Below are 19,889 nucleotides of genomic sequence, written 5' to 3' on the forward strand. Positions count from 1 at the left end.
CCAGGTGTGTCTTCTTTAAGCCCTGGGGATCAAATCTATCCCAGTTTTTCAGGATACAGTTCAAAGGAGTGAGGCTGGAATTGTTAGCTCCCATCTGTTGTAAGAGAGGGGAAAATAAGCGAACAGCGCCATTTTTTTCTACCGGAGGCATCCCTCCCTGCTCTAGATGGGGGTGTAGACAGACTTTACACCAAAAGCTTTTCCTTCCCGGTCGGACTTAGTCTGTCCCTTACCGACGCAGGTGTCACACTCGTCCCTCCCAGTTCCACCACCGAGACGGGGTGGGGATGCACCAGGGGTAGACCTGATGGCATCCCTGACAGACGTCCAGCCCTTCACCTCGCTTGCCTCTGATGCCACCCGGGGTGCAATCAGAGTAACGCCTCCCAAGCTAAGACCTCTGGGGGACACATTGGTCACCTGAGTGCCTGTGCAGGACCCTGAGTACATTCCTGACCGCAATAAGACCTGCACAAACGTGAAACTGAGATGTTCCTTCCAAGCGTCACCACAGCAGTATAAGAGCCTCCTCTGGTCCACTAAGAGCCAGTGTTACCAAAGGAAAAAAACCATTGCAGTTTCAATCCGAGTAACCTCTAACCTCAGAGATGCTCTTGGAGTTAGAGCTCCATCTAGCTTCGGAACTTTCAATTCCTAGCGAGGCTAGGCGCTTCCTGACTACCAATCCAAGTTTGAGACCTAGGTCACAATAGAGTAACAACATAGATTACAAGTCCCTTGAAAGCCTATGATCCAATAGATAAGGTTAGTACTTCTAATTCCCAAGGAGTTATGAAATGGTCAAAGAGACCGAAAAGTTTGACAGAGAAAGCAGAGTTCGGTCCACACGCTTTGCCCGTTTCTGGTCGGTTCCCGAAGGAGACATTGGTTGCCTCTTGGCATTGGCAGGTCAGTATAAACCCCCTACAGATTTCTGCCATAAGCCTTATGAGGTCGCCGCGGAACCGCAGAGCAGGGCTCCTCACTTGCTTTGCGCAGGGCATTTCATTCATTCACACAAGCACACCATAGAGTTAGTAAAGTACAGCGGAAAACGTGTTCGCTAGGAGAACAAAGAACTAGAGCTCCAAGCATCCTTACCTTGTCCTGGAGGATCCTGGACGAGCCCCCAAGATGAAAGGTTGTTGCTGAACGATAAGACACGGGATTCTTGGCCTCTGGAGGAGACGAATTCAATCCGGGGCCAGAGACGAGGCTGGATCGCTCAGAGCTTTTGTGTAATAAAGTTTTATTAAAGTATAAAGGAGACAGAGAAAGCTTCTGACACAGACATCAGAAGGGGGCAAAAGAGTACCCCCCCCTTCTTGTCTTAGGCTGTATGTTATGTAGTCACTCACAGTCTGTTAATGAAAGGAAAGGAGTGTCATAAAATTTAGAATAGCACCAGATAATTCATCCCTGGCCATAAAAAGATTGACTTGAATCTTGTAGAAGGGCAGAATACCAACAAATTGTTTCGTTTACATAAATTAGGGGAACAATACCTGAGTAAGTTAGGCCATTTGGTGGAACCAACTTGAAGATAGAGTCTGGAGTACATTAACATAGCTTAAGACAGTATTTCCATAAGAAAAAGAAATGTATTGGTTAACTCAAGGTTTGAGAGTAGTTAGCTTTAGGTGAGACCAGGTGTCATGGCAACACAGCATTTTAAGAGAAACTTCCTTTTAAATTTGTATAGAGAAAGAAAAACATATCGCTGGTTTGTTTCTTCCTGCCGCTTAAGAGAGATAAAAATGTCTAGCACTTGCAGCCTCTTTCCTCCGTTTGGAGACCCCTGGCCTTCCTGCCTGTTACCCTCTCATTACCTTAACTAATCACATCTGCTACCAATGTACTGCCAAACAAGATCACATTATGGTGCATTGGAAGTTAGGATTTTAATATATGAACTTTGAAGGAAGAAATCAGCCCACTAAACTCTAACCTCTGCTCTGCCAAATCCATGTCCTTATTAACTACCCAATATAGTTACCTTATCCCAACATCCCCAAAAGTATTGATCCCCAATCCAAGATCAACTCCAAATCAAAAATTTTATACACTTATAAATCAGATATAAATGAGTCTCCAGGTAAGAATCATCCTGGAGCAGAATTTCTTTTCATCTGTGAACCTGTGAAACTAGACAACATATTATCTCTTCTAAAATACTGTGATAAGACAGCTGTGGAATAGATACTCCCATTCCAAAAAGAATAAATCCAGATAAAAGAGAAGTCATGAGATCCACTACCTTAGAATAACCAAAAGAAGTACTGTGGGAAAATATCAAGGAAAAAAATAAGAATTTATTTCTAACATTTGAGTAACCTGACATAACTACCATGAATATCATTACAAGTTCTTAACATTTAAACAATATCAGTCCTTCAAATATATTTTAATTATATGTTAACACAAATTCTAATTAAATCTCCTGAATGTTACCAAATGAATTGAAAGATCAATTTAAATTAAAAAGAAGTGGGAAAAATTTTGACATATTTCCTGTAAACATAATAAAAACAAGGAAATTTGTTTCACCAGATGTTAAAATTAATATAAACAATATCAATAAAATATCTTAAAGGAATATAGTGATAGATCATTGAGAAGAACTTACAATACTTTTACAACTTCATAAAGTTATAATACTTTTCATATAGAGATGAAATGTTGAAGAACAGAAAATAGCAATTGTCTTATTGGAGGTTTATAGGAATACTGTGAACAGACCTGCTTGAACACCTCCAAAAACAAAGGATTCCTACACCTAGAATTTGTAACAACCAGCTACACCCCTCACACTTTTAGTATAAGAGAGGTTGTAATTCTAACTGAGGTAGAATTCTTTTTTTAGAGTATTAGTCTACCACCTTCTAGATCTGTTGGCTTACTGAATAAAGTCTCTATTTCTTGTCCCAGTGTCATGTTTCTCAATTTATTGGCCTGCGATGTAGTGAGCATTAGGAGCTTGATCTCCATAACAAATTTTGGTGAAACTGTCAGGAGTCATAATGCTCATGGCCAGGAGGCCCTGGTTGGGAAATCTGGAGTTGAAGGTCCTAGCAGCTACTAGAGACAATTTCTGAGGATCTCCTCTTCAAACTTTCCTGTAGCACCACTGGCTGCCCCAGTGCTTGGCAGATGGGTAAGAAATCAACACATGGAGGCTGACTGAGTTGATACAGGACAGTAAGTCCCTCAGTACATTTAGCCAGAAACTCTTTTTTCCCCTTCATTTGGGGCTTTTTTTTCTCTCCAGAAGTCAGTTTGTTTTGCATTTGAGTGGCATATCCTGCTGGAGAGAAGAAATACTTGCTGGACTTTTACCTGATTTCTGAACTGATTCATTTGTTTCATTTGTATATATTATTTTTGTTTGTTTTGTTTTGTATCTCTGTCTTTAAAAGATGGGGACGTTTTCATCTATTCCCAAATAAAGCCTTCTAAAGTGCATTTTTAAGAAGTGGCCTCATTATAATTTATTGCAACAATATTTGGCCAGAGTACCTGTTAGGATCTCCACAAGGGAATTATGCAGAATTATCTTGGGACCTTGTGTACATTACACTGTATTTAAAACAAAAATTATCCACTGTCACTCTTGCTTGTTAATTAAAAAAGGCACTGTCTGTGGTCTCCTGTACCATGGGTGTGGACCCAATGCTCTCCAAGGAGTCATATTGCATGGGGTTGAGTTCACACTTATTGTGCTTGAGGGTTTATTTAAGATTTTTTGTTTGTTGCTTGGGTATTTGGTTTCATTTGGTTCCACTTATAGTCAAATCAGTTTCGTGATGTTTAAAACTTCTTCAGATGTCAAATGAAGGAAAGGAATACACACACACACAAACCTTTCTGTTCTTATTTTAAAGTAGAATATTCTTAAGTGGAAGAAAAAAGTTCCATAATGGACAGAGAAGACCCATTGCTATTTATGACTTTACAATAAATGGTGAAGAGCATTGTCTTTTGAATGGCTTTATACAATCCTGCTATTAGAGCTATTTTGTAAAGAAGTGGGGAAGAATGATGAAATACCCTATGTGCAAGCATCTAGGCTGGTATATTGAGGAAAATAAGAAAAGGAAGTGAGGATAACTCACTTCCACTGCCTCTCATTTCTATACCACCTGCCTCAATTCCCAACACTGGGACTCAAGAAATGGTCAGAATGATGCCCGTCCTTATAGGCATCAGTTAGAAAATTCTGTGATTTTCTAATTGGGAGAAACAGAGACCTGGTCTGATATCATTATGTAGATCCAGTAGGGCATCCAATTTGGACCAGGATCCACTCCTGGGGCAAAACAATTTCCCTTACTGCATTATTCCATAGGGAGCCTAAATGCAAATACCCACCAGGCTGGATTTTTGTGGATGACCCATTACCTTTGAACTATGTAATCTTCTAACTGGGAGACACAGAGACCTGGGCTGGAATCATCATCTAAGATCCAATAGGACATCCAATTTGGACCAGGATCCACTTCTGGGGCAAAGCAATTTCCCTTACTCCATTATTCCATAGTGGGCCTAAATACTATGGGCTTCCCTGATAGCTCAATTGTAAAGAATCCACCTGCAGTGCAAGAGACCCCAGTTCCATTCTTGGGTCAGCAAGATCTGCTGGAGAAGGGATAGGATACCCACTCCAGTATTCTTGGGCTTCCCTGGTGGCTCAGATGGTGAAGAACCCACCTGCAATGTGGGAGATCTGAGTTTGGGAAGAACCCCTAGAGAAGAGAAAGGCTACCAACTCCAATTCTGGCCTAGAGAATTCCATGGACTGTATAGTCCATGGGGATAGCAAAGAGTTGGACACAACTGAGCTACTTTCACTTTTCACTACCTTTATGAGTAGCAAAGTAATTTGAACCAAATTCAAGAAATTCAACAAAAAAAATAAAGAATCCTCTGAATTTTGAGAAAGGATTTATCAGGCCTACAACAGATCCTGTGGCCTCTGAAAATGCTAGTATGGTAAATATAACCTTTATTCAGCAAAAAAAAACCTCAGGTATCGGGAGAAAATTGCAAAAATTAGATAATGCATTTCAGTTCAGTTCAGTCGCTCAGTCGTGTCCGACTCTGCGATCCCATGAACCGCAGCATGCCAGGCCTCACTGTCCATCAGCAACTCCCGGAGATCACCCAAACCCATGTCCATTGAGTCAGTGATGCCATCCAACCATCTCATCCTCTGTTGTCCACTTCTCCTCCTGCCCTCAATCTTTCCCAGCATCAGGGTCTTTTCCAATGAGTCAGCTCTTCGCATCAGGTGGCCAAAGTATTAGAGTTTCACCTTCAATATCAGTCCCTCCAATGAACACCCAGGACTGATCTCCTTTAGGATGGACTGGTTGGATCTCCTTGCAGTCCAAGGGACTCTCAAGAGTCTCCTCAATACCACAGTTCAAAAGCATCAATTCTTCAGTGCTTAGCTTTCTTTATAGTCCAACTCTCACATCCATACATGACCACCGGAAAAACCATAGCCTTGATTAGATGGACTTTTGTTGACAAAGTAATTTCTCTGCTTTTTAATATGATGTCTAGGTTGGTCATAACTTTCCTTCCAAGGAGTAAGGGTCCTTTAATTTCATGGTTGCAGTCACCATCTATAGTGATTTTGGAACCCAGAAAATAAAGTCTGTCACACTTTCCACGTTTCCCCATCTATTTGCCATGAAGTGATGGAACCAGATGCCATGATACTTGTTTTCTGAATGTTGAGTTGTAAGCCAACTTTTTCACTCTCCTCTTTCACTTTCATCAAGAGGCTCTTGAGTTCTTCACTTTCTGCCATAAGTGTGGTGTTATCTGCATATCTGAGGTTATTGATATTTCTCCCGGCAAACTTGATTCCAGCTTGTGCTTCTTCCAACCCAGCATTTCTCATGATATGCTCTGCATAAAGGTTAAAGAAGCAGAGTGACAGTATACAGTCTTGATGTACTCCATTCCCTATTTGGAACCAGTCTATTGTTCCATGTGCAGGTGTAACTATTGCTTCCTGACCTGCATACAGGTTTCTCAAGAGGCAGGTCAGGTGGTCTGGTATTCCCATCTCTTTCAGAATTTCCCAAGTTTGTTGTGATCCACACAGTCAAAGACTTTGGCATAGTCAATAAAGCATAAGTTTTTCTGGAACTCTCTTGCCTTTTCAATGATCCAGTGGATGTTGGCAATTTGATATCTGGTTCCTGCCTTTCCTAAAACCAGCTTGAACATCTGGAATTTCGCAGTTCATGTACTACTGAAGCCTGGCTTAGAGAATTTTGAGCACTACTTAACTAGCGTGTGAGATGAGTGCAATTGTGCAGTAGTTTGAGCACTCTTTGGCATTGCCTTTCTTTGGGATTGGAACAAAAACAGACCTTTTCCAGTCCTGGGGCCACTGGTGACTTTTCCCAGTTTGCTGGCATACTGAGTATAGCATTTTCACAGCATCATCTTTTAGGATTTGACATAGACCAACTGGAATTCCATCACCTCTGCTGACTTTGTTCATAGTGTTTCTTCCTAAGGCCCACTTGACTTCACATTCCAGACGTCTGGCTCTAGGTGAGTGATCATACCATCATGATTATCTGGGTCATGAAGATCTTTTTTGTATAGTTCTTCTGTGTATTCTTGCCACCTCTTCTTAATATCTTCTGCTTCTGTTAGGTCCATACAATTTCTATCTTTTATTGAGCCCATCTTTGCATGAGATGTTCTCTTGGTATCTCTAATTTTCTTGTAGAGATCTCTAGTCTTTCCCATTCTATTGCCTTCCTCTATTTCTGTGCACTGATCACTGAGGAAGGCTTTCTTATCTCTCCTTGCTATTCTTTGGAATGGACAATGACATTTGGAAATTATTACAAAGAAGAACAAACCTGACTCCACACTAGATCTATTTCTTTATCTCTGCGCTCTGTTGCTTGTGCTTAATCATGGTGGCCCTGTGCTTTCGTAAGGGAATATCTCAATGCTCTGCCTCCTGGTATTATCCTTTAATGTAAAACACTTTCCCATTCATATAGAGATGAAAAGTTGCAAGAATAAAAAATAACAATGGACTTGTTGGAGATCTATAGAACATTTTGACCAGACCTACTTGAGCAGCTGCAAGAACAAAGAAATTTAGGATGAAGTATTTTGCAACAACTAGCCATACTGCCTCCTTTTTAAATTTGTATTTTTTCCTATTTAAAAAAATTTTTTTTTCAGTGGGTTTTGTCATACACTGATATGAATCAGCCATAGAGTTACACGTATTCCCCATCCCGATCCCCCCCCCCACCTCCCTCTCCACCCGATTCCTCTGGGTCTTCCCAGTGCACCAGGCCGGAGCACTTGACTCATGCATCCCATCTGGGCTGGTGATCTGATTCACCATAGATAATATACATGCTGTTCTTTTGAAACATCCCACCCTCACCTTCTCCCACAGAGTTCAAAAGTCTGTTCTGTACTTCTGTGTCTCTTTTTCTGTTTTGCATATAGGGTTATCGTTACCATCTTTCTAAATTCCATATATATGTGTTAGTATGCTGTAATGTTCTTTATCTTTCTGGCTTACTTCACTCTGTATAATGGGCTCCAGTTTCATCCATCTCATTAGAACTGATTTGAATGAATTCTTTTTAATGGCTGAGTAATATTCCATAGTGTATAGGTACCACAGCTTCCTTATCCACTCGTCTGCTGATGGACATCTAGGTTGCTTCCATGTCCTGGCTATTATAAACAGTGCTGCAATGAACATTGGGGTGCACGTGTCTCTTTCAGATCTGGTTTCTTCAGTGTGTATGCCCAGAAGTGGTATTGCTGGGTCATATGGCAGTTCTATTTCCAGTTTTTTAAGAAATCTCCACACTGTTTTCCATAGTGGCTGTACTAGCTTGCATTACTACCAACAGTGTAAGAGGGTTCCCTTTTCTCCACACCCTCTCCAGCATTTGTTGCTGTAGACTTTTGGATAGCAGCCGTCCTGACTGGCATGTAATGGTACCTCATTGTGCTTTTGATTTGCATTTCTCTGATAATGAGTGATGTTGAGCATCTTTTCATGTGTTTGTTAGCCATCTGTATGTCTTCTTTGGAGAAATGTCTGTTTAGTTCTTTGGCCCATTTTTTGATTGGGTCATGTATTTTTCTGGAATTGAGCTTCAGGAGTTGTTTGTATATTTTTGAGATTAATCCTTTGTCTGTTTCCTCATTTGCTATTATTTTCTCCCAATCTGAGGGCTGTCTTTTCACCTTACTTATAGTTTCCTTTGTTGTGCAAAAACTTTTAAGTTTCATTAGGTCCCATTTGTTTATTTTTGCTTTTATTTCTAATATTCTGGGAGATGGGTCATAGAAGGTCTTGCTGTGATTTATGTCGGAGAGGGTTTTGCCTATGTTCTCCTCTAGGAGTTTTTAGAAGGTGTTCTAGTTTCATTCTTTTACAAGTGGTTGACCAGTTTTCCCAGCACCACTTGTTAAAGAGGTTGTCTTTTTTCCATTGTATATCCTTGCCTCCTTTGTCAAAGATAAGGTGTCCATAGATTTGTGGATTTATCTCTGGGCTTTCTATTCTGTTCCATTGATCTATGTTTCTGTCTTTGTGCCAGTACCATGCTGTCTTGATGACTGTGGCTTTGTAGTAGAGCCTGAAGTCAGGCAGGTTGATTCCTCCAGTTCCATTCTTCTTTCTCAAGATTACTTTGGCTATTCGAGGTTTTTTGTATTTCCATACAAATTGAGAAATTATTTGTTACAGTTCTGTGAAAAATACTGTTGGTAGCTTGATAGGGATTGCATTGAATCTATAGAATACTTTGGGTAGAATAGCCATTTTGACAATATTGATTCTTCCAATCCACGAACACGATATGTTTCTCCATCTGTTGTGTCCTCTTTGATTTCTTTCATCAGTGTTTTATAGTTTTCTATGTATAGGTCTTTTGTTTCTTTAGGTAGATATACTCCTAAGTATTTTATTCTTTTTGTTGCAATGGTGAATGGTATTGTTTCCTTATATTCTCTTTCTGTTTTTTCGTTGTTAGTATATAGGAATGCAAGGGATTTCTGTGTGTTAATTTTATATCCTGCAACTTTACTATATTCGTTGATTAGCTCTAGTAATTTTCTGGTAGAGTCTTTAGGGTTTTCTATGTAGAGGATCATGTCATCTGCAAACAGCGAGAGCTTCACTTCTTCTTTTCCTATCTGGATTCCTTTTACTTGTTTTTCTGCTCTGATTGCTGTGGCCAAAACTTCCAACACTATGTTGAATAGCAGTGGTGAGAGTGGGCATCCTTGTCTTGTTCCTGATTTCAGGGGAAATGCTTTCAATTTTTCACCACTGAGGGTGATGCTTGCTGTGGGTTTGTCATATATAGCTTTTATTATGTTGAGGTATGTTCCTTCTCCTTTTTAAATTTAAAAGAATTCTGAATTTTAACTCTAGTAAGATGAGTCTTTGGGACACTAGTCTACTGGGCTCTTGGTCTGCTGGCTTTCTGAATAAAGTTGTTCTCCTTGTCCTGAAAGGAGCTTGATCTTTTCAGACTAAGGGCTTACTCCTTGTCTCTCTAATTATGACCTGTCATATGGCTAACAGTATGAGTTTTCATGCATTTAAAACAGCACAATTTGAGTAAGTTTTTGGAAAGAAATTTAGTGTTGTGCATGAAGAAACTTGAAACATTTAAATGCTGTTGTAATTTAACTTAGAAAAAAATTACATTCAGGGAGTACTTTCCACTTTTACTTCACACAACTTTTAATTTATAAATGTAAATTCAACATAATTATTCAATATTGGGGATTGTGATTGAAGTATAATTAATTTGATAAGACATTAACTACATTGTTGTGTCCAGTAACATACAAATATTTTACAAACTTCAAAACAAAGAGATTTGATACAGGGAAATTTACAGAACGTTGACGAAGGACTGTCATGAAGGCTGGGGAAGCAGAAAAGAGTCTTCACCCTCAGGAGTCCTCAACAGACTTGGACTCCAAGTGCCCCAAGCTGATCTGATAAAGATGTTGCAATCTGTGGTTACTGGCAGTATCCTCTTCTGGTGAAACACAGACATTTGCATCCTTTCCAACACCACTGAAACTACCCTTGGGGTTCTGTATCCCGTAGCTCCCCAAAGGTCATTACTTGAAAGTAGCTGCTGAAGCTGCCAGAGATCATCTCCAAAAGCAAGAAAAAGATGCAACTTCTTCCTTCTTCCCACTGTTCAGTACCTCCTAGGGCTTGCACTCTCAGAGTCTTAAGAAAATCCAGGTGATAAAAGGGTTAGGACAAACCATCTACAAGCTCAAACTTTGGAGGGTACAGGAGGCCCCAGTCCCCAAGATGTGGGCCTTCCAACAAAAGTCACTGTATGGACAAAGTATACCGTGCAGAAAAGATACATGGGAAAATAATAATTATAATTTGAGGACACATACAGAAAAATGTTCAGAAGAATTTGGTTGCAAGTGCAGTGAGGATAGAGTCACTCTTATCTTATTTCTTGGTTTATCCTAACTGCCTGGTACATGGTAGGTGTGTGTGTGCACTCAGCCACTTCAGTCATGTCCGACTCTTGGCTACCCTGTGGACTGTAACCCACCAGGCTCCTCCGTCTATGGGATTCTTCAAGCAAGAATACTGGAGTATGTTGCCACGCCCTCCCCCAAGGGATCTTCTAGACATAGGGATCGAACCCATATCTCTCACATTTTCTTCATTAGCAGGCTAGATCTTTACCACTAGAGCCACCTGGGACGCCTAGTACATGGTATACCTTTCTTAAATACCTGTAGCCTGAAAGGAAGATATAACTATTAAGGAATAACTTTTATCTGGAAGAGTACACTATGATTGATTTTTAAATTTTTATTTTAACAAGTTGTGTTTTTTAATATTTTTATGAATAACTTGTATACATTAAATTAAGACCAAATATCTAAAATGCAATTCAACATTAAAGAAATTGAGATTGCAATTGAGTAAACAAAACAAAACAAAATACAATTAGTTACCTATTGAAGAATGATCCACATGAAAATGTAAAGAGAGATCATTGCGATTTTAGTCTTAACCACAGTACTGATTAATGGTGCAGTCTTTGATCCATAAATTAGTCTAAGAATTTCAGAATCTGTATCTTTGAAAGATAAGAGAAACATCAAAACCTCACAAAATATTCTTGAACAAATAATAAAGATATATAAATATATATAAGGAAAACAATTTTTAGAAAGACTAAGGCCGTATATAAAATATCATTTTTGTCATAAATAAGATTTTATCAATTATGGCAAATTTTGAGATTATTGTTAATATTTTTGAGATTTCTAGTTTAAAAACAAATGGAAAAAAAATTTAAATACATGAGAAGGAAACCAGAAAAGTACAACAGAGATATCTAGTAACTTTTTTTATCTGTCTTAATTGTATTCTACTTGAAGATCCCAGAGGGAATTTATCAATAGAAAGCATCATCCATTCCCCCAATGGGCATAGTATAACAGGGATGATATCACACTCCTGTTTCTCTTTATACGGTTAACTGTGGACATTTTCCATTAGTCCATCTTGATGAGACTTTAGGCATCATCTGGTGTTGAGGTCAGTCAGATAGCAAAACAGAACTACAGAATCAAAAGGGTAATCACTGGTTTTGATTCATTCTGCTTCTTGCACATTCTGTTAATTCTAGACTCCTTTTCCTTATTTTTCCCTTATTATTTGTTTTTATGGAAAGATAGTATTTCTTTTTCCATAATCTTTTATGTAACAGTGTTTACTGCAACATATTAAAAATGGGTTTTGATTTCCAGCTATTTAGGGACAAAAGAATATATATTCCTCTTTTATTATTGTATGATGAATTTGTTTCCTTGAGATGGAAATTTTACAAAAGAAAAAGTAGTTTTACATTGAATGAAGATTAATGCTGGAAGTTATAACATTAAAATAAATGTCTCAATCTTATTTATGTTTCCTGGACGAAATGACAATGCATGGCTAGTAACCAAATTGTAGACTGTAAAGGCAAGACTATGACCTAGAGAACGTAGGCAGCATTACAAGTTCTGTGTCCTGATACAAGAGCTGAGACACAAGTTCCCTTAGGGGGATGGTATGATGATAGGCCAATGCTGTAGCAACCTGAACCATTTAAGCTATAAAAGGAGAAATTAAGGTGAATTAATAAGTACCTCATAGGCTTTTGGGGAGAAAAGTATGGTAAAACAATAGAACTATGGCTAAGATGCTGTCAAATTCATATAAGATTTGATATTACTCTACTCCTACTCTTAATAATTTTCCAAGTCAAATATTTACTTTTCCAATTTACATTAAACTCAAGCAATTGGATAGAAAACAGTAAGAGCAATCAGTGAGGCCAGTTGCTTGGTGTTGTCCAGACTGTATTGCCTTGCTTGTCTGGAGTCCTACATGGGCTCTTCAATGTGGCTTGATCACAGTGGCTCCCGTTTATCAGAGTGCAACAGAGATTTGACCAGTGCCTCCTACTCATCCTTCTTCTCACCCATCATTTATTCAGCAAACAGATTTGAGGTCTTCACATTTGCTGGTCACTACATTGGTCCTTGCTTCACTTTGACCACAAGTAGCGACTCAGTCACAGGTGTTTCTTTAGTTTATTGGACGGTTTTACATTTTACGTAGATCTCAGCTTTCATCTGCCAGTGCAAGTGGAATTTGACAGAAATGCTATATTTTTAATGGAATTTTTCCCAAATTTATTATTCATATTAAGGCATCAAATTCATTTTTAGTGCTGTCTACTTCTTTAGCATCCCAGAATTTGGGATTGTTTATAAGTCAAATGTTGTCATTAGTCTCTGGGATTATTACAAGAGTTTAATCTGCTATTAATACAACCTAGAGAGTTGAGATGGGGGAATGGGAAGGAGGTTCCAGAGTTACGGGGTATATACTTGTGACTGACTCACATTGTTGTGTGGCAGAAGAAAGACCAGCATTATGGAGCAATTATCCTCCAGTTAAAAATTTTAAAAGATAAATTGAAAACAGAAGAATATAAAATATATATGAAACTTGGCAATTCTTCCTGAAATGTAAAGTCTTCCTAGAAAGATGAGCCAACATTTCCTTCTGATTTGTAATAACATATATTTTAACATTTAACATGTAAGAAATTGAAAAGTTGCAAAATTTTAACCTCCATAAGAGAAGATGTAGATATATGTCTGGGTTTTGTGATTCTCCTCAGCAAGGCTAGACATAATATTCTTTTATCACTCTTTCTTATTTAGTTTTTATTGCTTTTAAAATTCTACTTAAAATCACATTTTATATGATATGTTTCCCTGAATATACTGTGACCTCCTTAAGCGTAACCAAGTTTAATTTTTCTTTGATCTGTCTTCATCCTCCAAGATAGTTGTAGGCTGTGAACAGAAAGATAGAGGAGGGAACCTTGAATTGGAGTCAAAGATTCCTGCTTTTCACATTTCCTTTCTGCATCTCTGTTTCCATGAAAAATTGATCACCATTGACAATAAAGCAGATAGATGATATTCATGAAACAACTAAAGCTTTGTCTTGTAAATGGCAATTATCATCTAAATGCTAGTTCTCACTGAGATTTAGAACAAATGGCATGAACTTTAAGGACATTGTGTTGGGGAAGCATGTATTAGACAGAACTGAGATGGGATTTTTCCATAAAGTTTTACATAGTAAAATTAAAATAAGAAATATATATTATATATTTATTTACATTTACATATTTATATAAATATATATATTATAGTGTTTGTATGTATTTACAAAAGTCTGAGATTATACATACAGGTACATTCATGTGTATATATGTACATCACATAAATCTATGTACTATATTATTTCAGAGCCACAGAAATAATCAAATTCTTATATGTGTAAATAGATGCTAAAACTAGCAAACTGAAATAATGCATCTCAAATAATAGAAAAATACTATTAAATAATAGCCATCTTTTACACAGAATTTGCTGTCATAACTCTAGATATTAATACTTTAACAATATACATGCTTATTCATCTGTAACTGGTAATATTCTAAGCAATTTAATTAGTTTACCTCATTTACCTCATTTAATCCTAACCATATCAGAGACCAAACTGTATTATTTTTATGTACTGTGGACAGAGGAATGGTGGGTAGAGGATAATATGAACCAGCAGCCATAGTCCTGCCTCAGAATCTGAGTTCCTCACTCAGTGCCCTCAGGATAACTAAATATTTGGCCATTTGTGAGGACCCCAATCTTCTCCTGTAGATGCCTGGCTCCCTCCACATAATCACAGAGCCTCATGGCAAGGGCAGAACCTATAGGCAAAGAGAGTTCAGACATTTGGTATAGATTTTCCCCAAATTATGTTTCAGTTATTTTCTAATTCTTTCTCATGTGGAATACATTCAAAGACTTCATAAGATTTGTTGGTTCCTTAAAATAGACTGATTCAATTCTGACTTCTGTAGCAAAACAACATAGGTTTACTATGAGTAACCAACTCCTTAAGCAAAAGTTGTGGAATCTCAGATATCAACTAAATTGCAAGTAATTATTAATCCCAAAATCTACAGCCCTGTGACATTTTTTCATATTTAGAACAACTGAGTTTCTGAGAATGCACACACATGAACAAATGCATACTCCACAAGCTCACTAAATATTCATTTCAGGTGGTCATATCCCATGAACAATCTATTAATCACAAAGCTCTCCTTGGTGGTCTAGGTGAAATTTCATGGACAACTCCACCTGGGTGGTCAACTATACTGGACAGTTGGATCTCATCCTCATGGGACTCTTCAGTCAATCCAAGTATCCAATTCTTCTTTGTGTAGTCATTTTTGTAATTTTCCTGATGGCCCTGTCAGGGAATATCATGCTGATCCTTCTGATATATTCTGATGCCCACCTCCACACTCCCATGTACTTTTTCATCAGTCAATTGTCTCTCATGGACATGATATACATTTCTGTCATTGTTCCCAAGATGCTCATGGACCAGGTCATGGGTATGAATAAGATCTCAGCCCCTGAATGTGGGACGCAGATGTTCCTCTATCTAACAGTAGGAGGTTCAGAATATTTCCTTCTGGCTGCCATGGCCTATGACCGCTATGTGGCCATCTGTCATCCACTCCACTATTCTACCCTCATGAGTCATAAGGTGTGGCTCCTCCTGGTGTCTGGCTGCTGGTTCCTGGGATCAGTGGATGGCTTTATGCTCACACCCATCACTATGACCTTTCCCTTCTGCAAATCCCGGGAGATCCATCATTTCTTCTGTGAGGTCCCTGCTGTAATGAAGCTCTCCTGCTCAGACACTTCCCTCTATGAGACACTCATGTACCTGTGCTGTGTCCTCATGCTCCTCATCCCTGTGACAGTCATTTCAAGCTCTTATTCATTCATCCTCCTCACCATCCACAGGATGAATTCAGCAGAGGGCAGGAAAAAGGCTTTTATGACTTGTTCTTCCCACATGACTGTGGTCATCCTCTTCTATGGAACTTCAACCTATAGCTATATGTTCCCCAGCTCCTACCACACCTCTGAGAGGGACATGGCTGTATCTATCTTTTACACCATACTCCCTCCTGTTCTAAACCCTTTAATCTATAGTCTTAGGAATAAGGATGTCACAGGGGCTCTAAAGAACTTGTTGAATGTGGAATCTGCCTTTCAGAGAACTATGAAATAAGACTTTTTTATGATAATGGTTTATTCTTCAGTTTACTTATCAGAAATATATAGTCTTTTGCCTAAGTCATTCTTTGGATTGTCCTACCATGATGTGTCATCCTATATTCATCCCTTTGAAGGAACTGTTTCCCTGTACTGGAAGGCTCATTTTTATACTTCTTGTAAAATTTATCTTTAATTTTACACTTCTTGTAAAAATTATCTTTACAATTATACTGAATCCATATTTCACTTATATGAAGTTGATAAGTGTACAGTGATGTTGTGGGATAGTATTCATATACTTAGGAAATACATAACTAAATTATTTAGAGTAAAATATCATAATTTGTGCAACTAATGGGAAAGAGATGGACAGAAAAAGGTGATGAGGCAAAAGAATGTTAACAGGCAAATGTAGCTGAGCTTTATATGTGTTCATTGTACTATTATTATCCTTGGTACCAGAATATATTTGAAATTACTTCAAAATAAAGACTAAGTTAGACATTTCTTCCTTTTTTAGTCCATAGTTTCTGCTTTTGGTGACTGTGTGACAATCTTAGAAATCACACTTATTCTATCATAGCTAATCATGACTGCTGCATATCTTCTGCCTGCCTTTATTTTGGACTAGTTTGTTCCTCATGATCCAATTCTGAAGGTATCTAGTGAGTGTTTCCTGTCTAAAAACCTTATCAGCTTGTGGTATATTGAAAATTCAATACCCCACAAGGTACTGTCGAGAAAATATTAAGTCTAAATAAACAGAATTATATTAACCCCAATGTTCTCTCAAGCAGGGAACATTTTTTCATATGAGGTGGTATCAGAGCAAAGATTTGAAGTATGTAGCATTATATAAGCAAGGAGAAGAAATATTTAATCCTTCATTGACTCAAACAATATTTCTTACCTTATAATTAAAAGTAAGACCTAAGTGAGTTTAGAATCTTAATTGTACATGCCTACTATCCCTACAAATTTGAACTGTAAGTGCAGCTTGTACAAGCACTTATAATAAAAATATATATATTATTTTGATGCTTTTGATGTTCCACATCCGACAAGCAACTTCAGCCAAACAAAGTGGTGCTGAGAGAAAACCTGGGAGCTCTAGATGCTACTCTCAGTTTAGTAAAGGATTCTGGGGCAGGGGGGCTTGCTCAGGGACCTGATGTTATGGGAAAAGAACATTGTGACTAAAGGTAATGTCGTTGGCAAATCAAGTGAAGTAATTATTCCAGTATTTCTCTATTCCTTATTCACTTTATCTTCTATTTTCTTGCCCTTTTGTATCTAGGTCTTCAAAAACATTAAAAGTGATCTGACTTGCATTTTAGAAATGCTAAATTGTTGGTAATCATTTGAAGAAGTGCAAGACTAGAAATAGGGAGTCTGGGTGAGAGAGGATGGTGAGCCTACTGTTGTCGATCTAAGTGGAATGGACCATACTCTACAGCTAGGAGGGATTGGGAAAAATACATAAACAGGGCCTTGCTGAATCTGTACCCTAACACCACAAATCTGTTCAGTGAAAACAGAACAGAACACAAGTAGTTAAAAAGACCAGAACCTATCAAAAAAGATCTTCTGGAACAAAAAACTTTAAAAAGTATAGCAATGAATTGGATAGAAGATGAGGGCTTACAATACAGTCAAGTCTCATAACCCTAGGAAGGTGATACCTAAACTAGACAATAATTATACTGCAAACATTGTCCCATAGGAGACTTATGAACCCATGGTAGACTTCAAAGCTTGGGAGTCCTTCACTGGGAAGGTAAGTTCCCAGAGCATTTGGTGTAAAGCCCAGTGGGACTTGATTTCTAGAGACTCGAAGGACTGGGCAAAATAGTGTGTGTGTGTTAGTCGCCCAGTCGTGTCTGACTCTTTGTGACCTTATGGACTATAGCCCGCCAGCCTCATCTATCCATGGGATTTTCCAGGCAAGAATACTGAACTGGGTTGCCATTTCCTTCTCCAGGGGATCTTCCCAACCAAGGAAACGAACCCAGGTCTCCTGCACTGCAGGCAGCTTCTTTACTCTCTGAGCCACTGGGGAAGCCCAGGCACAATAGAGACTTCATTATTAAAAGAAACACACAAAATCTCACATGAACTCGAATCTAAGGCAAAACTGTCACTGTTGACAAGTGACAGAATATTAGACATAGAAAATCCTAAACACACCAGTGAAAAACTATTAAAGATGCTCCATGAATTCAGTAAATTTGCAGGAAATGAATATACAGAAATCTGTTTCTTTTCTATATGCTAATAATGAACTATAAGAAATAGAACTTAAGGAAACAGTCCCATGTAGAGTCACATCAAAAGTAAAAAAATAAAGTAAATACTTAGGAATCCATTAACCCAGGAGGTTAAAAAAAAAAAAAAAAACTGTATTTGGAAAACTATAAGACACTGATGAAAGAAGTAGAAGACAAAGAAAACAGATGGAAAGATATAGCCTTCTTTTGAATTGGAAGATTTAATATTTTTAAATTGATTATCCTGACCAAGGTGCTCTACATTTTCAATGCAATCCCTATAAATATAACAATGAAAAATTTCACAGAACTAGAAGAAACAATTTTGAAATTTTTGAATGTATAGAAAAAAGACCCCAAACAGCCAAAACAATCTTGAGAAAGAGGAACAGAGCTTGAGATATCATAACCCATGACTTCAGACTGTACTATAAACCTATAATATTCAAAATAGTATGGTGCTGGAACAAAAACAGACACATAGATCAATGGAACAGAATAGAAAGCCAAGAAGTGGATACACATTTATATGATCAATTAATCTATGACAAAGGAGGCAAGAATATACAATTAGAAAACTAGAACCTTTGTAGCTAGGAATGAACTCAATAAAGTTGCAGGATATAAAATCAACACACAGAAGGCATTTGAATTTCTATGGAATAGTATTCCAATCAAAATAACATCAAAAATAATAATATATGTAAGGGAAATAATGATCTAAATAACAAAACTTCAAGAGTTTGCTGAAAGATATTAAAAAAGATATAAAACAAATGGAAAGACATCCTATTTCATGAATCAGAAGAGTGAACATGTTAAAATGTCCATTATATTCAAGCCATCTATAGACTCAACATAAATTACTATGAAAACTTCAATGATATTAAATATGAAAAATCATCTTAACATTTTCACAGAACCACAAAAGAGCCCAAAAAGACCAAGCAATCCCAAGAAAACCACACAAACCTGGATCCATCACACTTTCTGATTTCAAAATAAACTATTAATACAAAGTAAAATAATTAAAACTGAATGATACATTCTTAAAATAAATATTCACCCATTGAAACAGAATGGATAGCCCAGAATTAAATCCCTGCATATATGTTCAGCTATTGTTCTGCAAAGGAGCCAAAAACACCCACTAGGAAAACGATAATCTCTTTGAGAAATGGTGCTGGAAAAAATGAATGAACTCATGCAGAAATATGAAATGGGCAACTTACCTTCCACAACACACAAAATTTTGTCAAAATGGATCAAAGACTAAAACATTAAGAACTGATATTGTAACATTCTAGGAAGAAAACATAGGTGAAAATTCCTCAGCATTGGTCTTATCAATGATTTTCTTATTATGACAACAGAGCAGATGAACAAAAGTAAAAATCAAAAACTGAGACTATATCAAACTTAAAAACTTCTTGGTTCAGTTCAATTTAGTCACTCAGTCGTGTCTTGACTCTTTGTGACTACATGTACTGCAGCACGCCAGGCCTCCCTGTCCAACACCAACCCCTGGAGTTTACCCAAACTCATGTCCACTGAGTCACTGATGCCATCCAACCATCTCATCCTCTGTCGTTCCCTTCTTCTCCCACCTTCAGTCTTCCCCAGCATCAGGGTCTTTTCAAATGAGTTAGTTCTTTGCATCAGGTGGCCAAAGTATTGAAGTTTCAGCTTCAGCATCAGCCCTTCCAATGAATATTCAGGACTGACTTCCTGTAGGATAGACTGGTTGGATCTCCTTGCAGTCCAAGGGACTCTCAAGAGTTTTCACCAACACCACAGTTCAAAAGTATCAATTCTTTGGCACTCACCTTTCTTTATAGTCCAACTCTCACATCCATACGTGACTACCGAAAAAACTGTAATAGCTTTGACTAAACC

At 37.8% G+C, this 19,889-nt stretch overlaps 1 protein-coding gene across 1 annotated transcript; it reads left to right on the top strand.

Annotated features, from left to right (window-relative positions):
- The first annotated feature begins 14,776 nt into the window (after positions 1–14,776).
- On the top strand, positions 14,777–15,739 carry LOC136167564 (olfactory receptor 2T29-like). Its single transcript, XM_065935086.1, has one exon. It carries the CDS (start codon positions 14,777–14,779, stop codon positions 15,737–15,739), a length of 963 nt encoding a protein of 320 aa, XP_065791158.1.
- The last annotated feature ends 4,150 nt before the right edge of the window (positions 15,740–19,889 follow it).

This window comes from Muntiacus reevesi, chromosome 1 (genome assembly GCF_963930625.1).
Source record: "Muntiacus reevesi chromosome 1, mMunRee1.1, whole genome shotgun sequence".
In the NCBI taxonomy this organism is placed as follows: Eukaryota; Metazoa; Chordata; class Mammalia; order Artiodactyla; family Cervidae; genus Muntiacus; species Muntiacus reevesi.